The 3,589-nt window shown below is 47.4% G+C and overlaps 1 protein-coding gene across 1 annotated transcript; it reads right to left on the reverse strand.

Annotated features, from left to right (window-relative positions):
• Positions 1-473: 473 nt before the first annotated feature.
• Positions 474-2,113, reverse strand: LOC120706043 (AP2/ERF and B3 domain-containing protein Os01g0141000-like). Its single transcript, XM_039990612.1, has 2 exons — positions 2,045-2,113; positions 474-1,996 (listed from the first exon to the last, which is right to left on the reverse strand). Exon 2 carries the CDS (start codon positions 1,853-1,855, stop codon positions 767-769), a length of 1,089 nt encoding a protein of 362 aa, XP_039846546.1. The 5' UTR covers positions 1,856-1,996; positions 2,045-2,113; the 3' UTR covers positions 474-766.
• Positions 2,114-3,589: the final 1,476 nt, after the last annotated feature.

Here is a 3,589-nt window from a genome sequence, read left to right on the forward strand (position 1 = left end):
AAAGCTGATGTATCCTTCTGGAGTACCAACTACTACGATCATGAAAGAAAATGAAGTTGAAACAAACTTGATAGGGCGGCGATATTTAGTTCGATCATACCCAGCTATTAATTCAAACAAGACGAATAAATATATACCCAGACTCGCCATCCTTTTGAATCAACTAAACAGCACCGATCAATTGGTAGTCACAGCTGTGATGAATTAAGCACATCAATCTTGCACAGTTAAAGTGTAACTGACGCAAAACTCAAGATAGATATTCAAATGTTGCTATATATGTAAGTAAATCTCTGAATCCGAGACTTAATTTTGCTCCATTATTATGCAAATGAGGTTTCTGCATCTTTAACTACGATGTTTAATTAGTTAATAGCACTCAACCCAGTACAAATGTGCAACAACAACATTGACTAATTATTCATATGTTGTTGCCAAGAATGAATCTATGAGCAAATTAAAACAGGGAGAAATCACATCTTCGACATCTAGCATATCGAATAATCAACTTATTATTGCTGTACTCGATGATGGCACAAACTTGCATGATCTTGTAGGATGATTACTACTACATACCATCTCAAAGACTAGACTTCCTAATGGTGTACATACAACTCGTCTTGCCGCAGACGCAGTCTGACATAACAAGTTGTTCTTTGGGCAAAAGACGAAGAACAGACACTAGAACTTGGATTGGAGATGAAACAGGCGAAGAAATTAGAAGGAAGGGGAAGAACTAGAATACTATGCATATATATGGTCGCTGCTATAACAAGAAGGCACCTAGGGCAGGAGAGCGGTGATGAGCCACGCATTGCTTCTTCAAGAACAACTCCTGATGGCCTTGCTCGAACGCCATCTCCACCGGTGGCCGTGCTCTCTTCTGGCACCCGTCTCCGGCGATGTCCACGCCGAAGAGCCTGACTACACGGGCGGCGGCTTCCTTTGGTTTCTCCGCCGTCTTATTGGTCTTCTTGCAGTCGATGAAGAGCTGCTTCTCCGGGCCGTATGTGGAGTGGGAGAAGACGATGGTGTCGCCGGCTCGGAGGCCCTTCTCCCTGACGAAGCGGCTCCAGCCCTTGGTGAGCACGTAGCTCTGGCTGCTGTTCCAGTACGAGTACCGGAACCGCCACACCTTGCCCTCGCCGTCCTCGAAGTTGAGGAGCACGCCCTTGCCGGTGGCGGCCTCCGGCGGCGAGCGCTTGAGCGGGAAGTTCTTCTCGGCGTGCTGCTTGGGCACGACGAGGCGGTTGAGCTTGCCGACGTCGCTGGGCGTGACGGCCTTCTCGAAGAGCAGCGCGCGCGCCCAGGCCGGCGTGGGCTGCGCGCGGGCGCCCATGCCGCGGCCGCGGCGCAGGCCCTGGCGGAGCTCGTCGGCGTAGGTGTGCTTCCGGAGCATGTCGACGATCTCCGCCTTGGAGTGCGCGAGCAGGAAGGCGAGCTCGGGCGCCGACGCCCCGGCCCCCGGGAAGTTGGTGGCGGCCTCGCGGCCGCGGTAGCGGAGCGCGGCGACGTCGTAGGCGCGCGCGGCGGCCTCCTCGTCGGGGAAGGTGCCGAGCCACACCCGCGCGTGGCGCTCGTAGATCTGCGCGCCCCAGCGCCCGTTGGGCTGCGGCACGACGCCCTTGTACCGCGAGGACCCCTGCGGCACCGCCGCCGCCGCCGATGGCTGCGACGTGACGGCCTGCTCGTCCGCCGGCGAGGGCGAGACCTCCCCGCTGGCCGGCGCCGCGGCAAGCGGCGGCTGCTGGGCGGCGCCGGACTCGGTGGTGGCCGTGGACGCGCCGGTTGAGCGCGAGGAGGCGGAGGAGGCCTCCGCCGCCGTGGGGCTAATGCTCTCCACCACCATCCCCATGATGAGCTACAGCTCCAATTCGGTGCTCCCCTGGCCGGTGTCTTTGTGTGCTTTAATTTCCTCGCTTTGGTTTCTTGGCGTGTGTGCTTTGCTTCTGTGTGTTCTGTGCTCCCTGCAGCTAGCAGCTGCCTCTGCGGCCTGCTGTGATAGTAATCGCCGCAAGAAACAGTGTGGAATTATTGATAAGACTTTACTGTAGTGTTCTAGCCTTGCTAGGGCTCAGGGTTGTGTTCATCGATGATGGGTCGGTCGTGCAGCGCGCGGCCTATATATAGTCAACGGTATGTTTCTGTTTTGGATGCATGCACATGTGTGCGGATACACAAATACTCCTATATATCTATATACTAGCTAGCTAGTAGCTGCCTAGCTTATTCAATTTATGCTTCTTGCAAACTCCGGCTTTGGGTGTGTGATTTTTGCTTGTCTGCGTGCGCCCACGCGGAGGCTGTTTGGTTCCAGGCTTAAACTCTAGACTATATCATATTAGAAAGAATTTTAGTATTTAAAAGTATTAAATAAACTCTAATTATAGAATTAAGAAATTGCAGAACGGTGGGTTAAATTGCGAGACAAACCTAATGAGATATATTAATTAAACTCATTAGATTCGTCTCACGAATTAGCATCCATCTATTAAAAAAATTATAAATAAATTTTATTTGATACTCTTAAATGATAAGATTCCTTTTGATGATATGGGCTAAAAAAACTTCTGGAAACAAATAGCACCTCAAAGCTCCATAGGGGTATTACCCTGCAGAACGGATCAAAAGGCCACATATATTACATGTGTTTTTTTGTACGGCACATGTGGTTAGGAGAATTTATCTCTTTGTTATTTTTTCAACTTGGATGCGGATGTGGACGTCTATGACTGGTACAATGTACTTGATATATATACATGCACAGGTTGCGTGCTAGCATCAAACATCACATACATACATATAAGAAAGGCATTAAAGAGTAGTAAAAGCTACTAGCTAGTTGGTACATTTCCATGAGTTTTTACAAAAAAAATAGTGAAAATTGAGAATACCAACTTGCAGCTCCAGGGTCCGGGCCTTATCCTAGAGCATCTGGAGAGCATCTCCAATAATAATCTTTTCTTAATAGCTCGTATATTGAGAGATATCCCAATAGTAGTTTTAGGGTTACTGAAGAGTTGCTTTTGCAGTCTTCCAATAATCTTGTTCCAATACAACTAACATATTAGGAGAACATGAACTCCTATTATTTGAGGGGAGTTGGGGTGAAATATTGGAACAATCCAATAGTTAATGGAAAAGAGATGTATTAGGGACACACCATTTTTCCAATAGTAGAAGTTTATTGAGGAATATGGGACTGCTGGAGATGCCCAGCAAATATGTTTCTTAAAATTTGGCATGCGCACCAATCTCAAAGATGTGATCATCTTACTCAAACCAGCTTGAGACGAGTCGGACGATGCTATATATATCTACGTAAAAGTTGTTTGGTGTGATAATAAAACCGTAAGGAATTGTGACGTGTATTTTATTATTTGGGTACTTAATTCGAAACCCCTTATGACTTGCCAGCGTGTCTTTTGCAACTTTTTTTTTAAAAAAGTATCAATTCATATTTCTTTGGTATTTTTGATTTGGAAACCTCTGCCTGGTATGTTTAATTTCGTTTTTTAATAAAATAAATAAATTTGATAAAACACACAGTTTGATTTATTTCTTTGTCTCTGTTCGGGTCTCCAGTCAC

The sequence above is a fragment of the Panicum virgatum genome, chromosome 5K (genome assembly GCF_016808335.1).
Source record: "Panicum virgatum strain AP13 chromosome 5K, P.virgatum_v5, whole genome shotgun sequence".
NCBI lineage: Eukaryota > Viridiplantae > Streptophyta > Magnoliopsida > Poales > Poaceae > Panicum > Panicum virgatum.

Excerpts from the sequence above, each read along its gene's own strand:
- LOC120706043 (XM_039990612.1), bottom strand. The coding sequence starts at position 1,855 with ATGGGGATGGTGGTGGAGAGCATTAGCCCCACGGCGGCGGAGGCCTCC.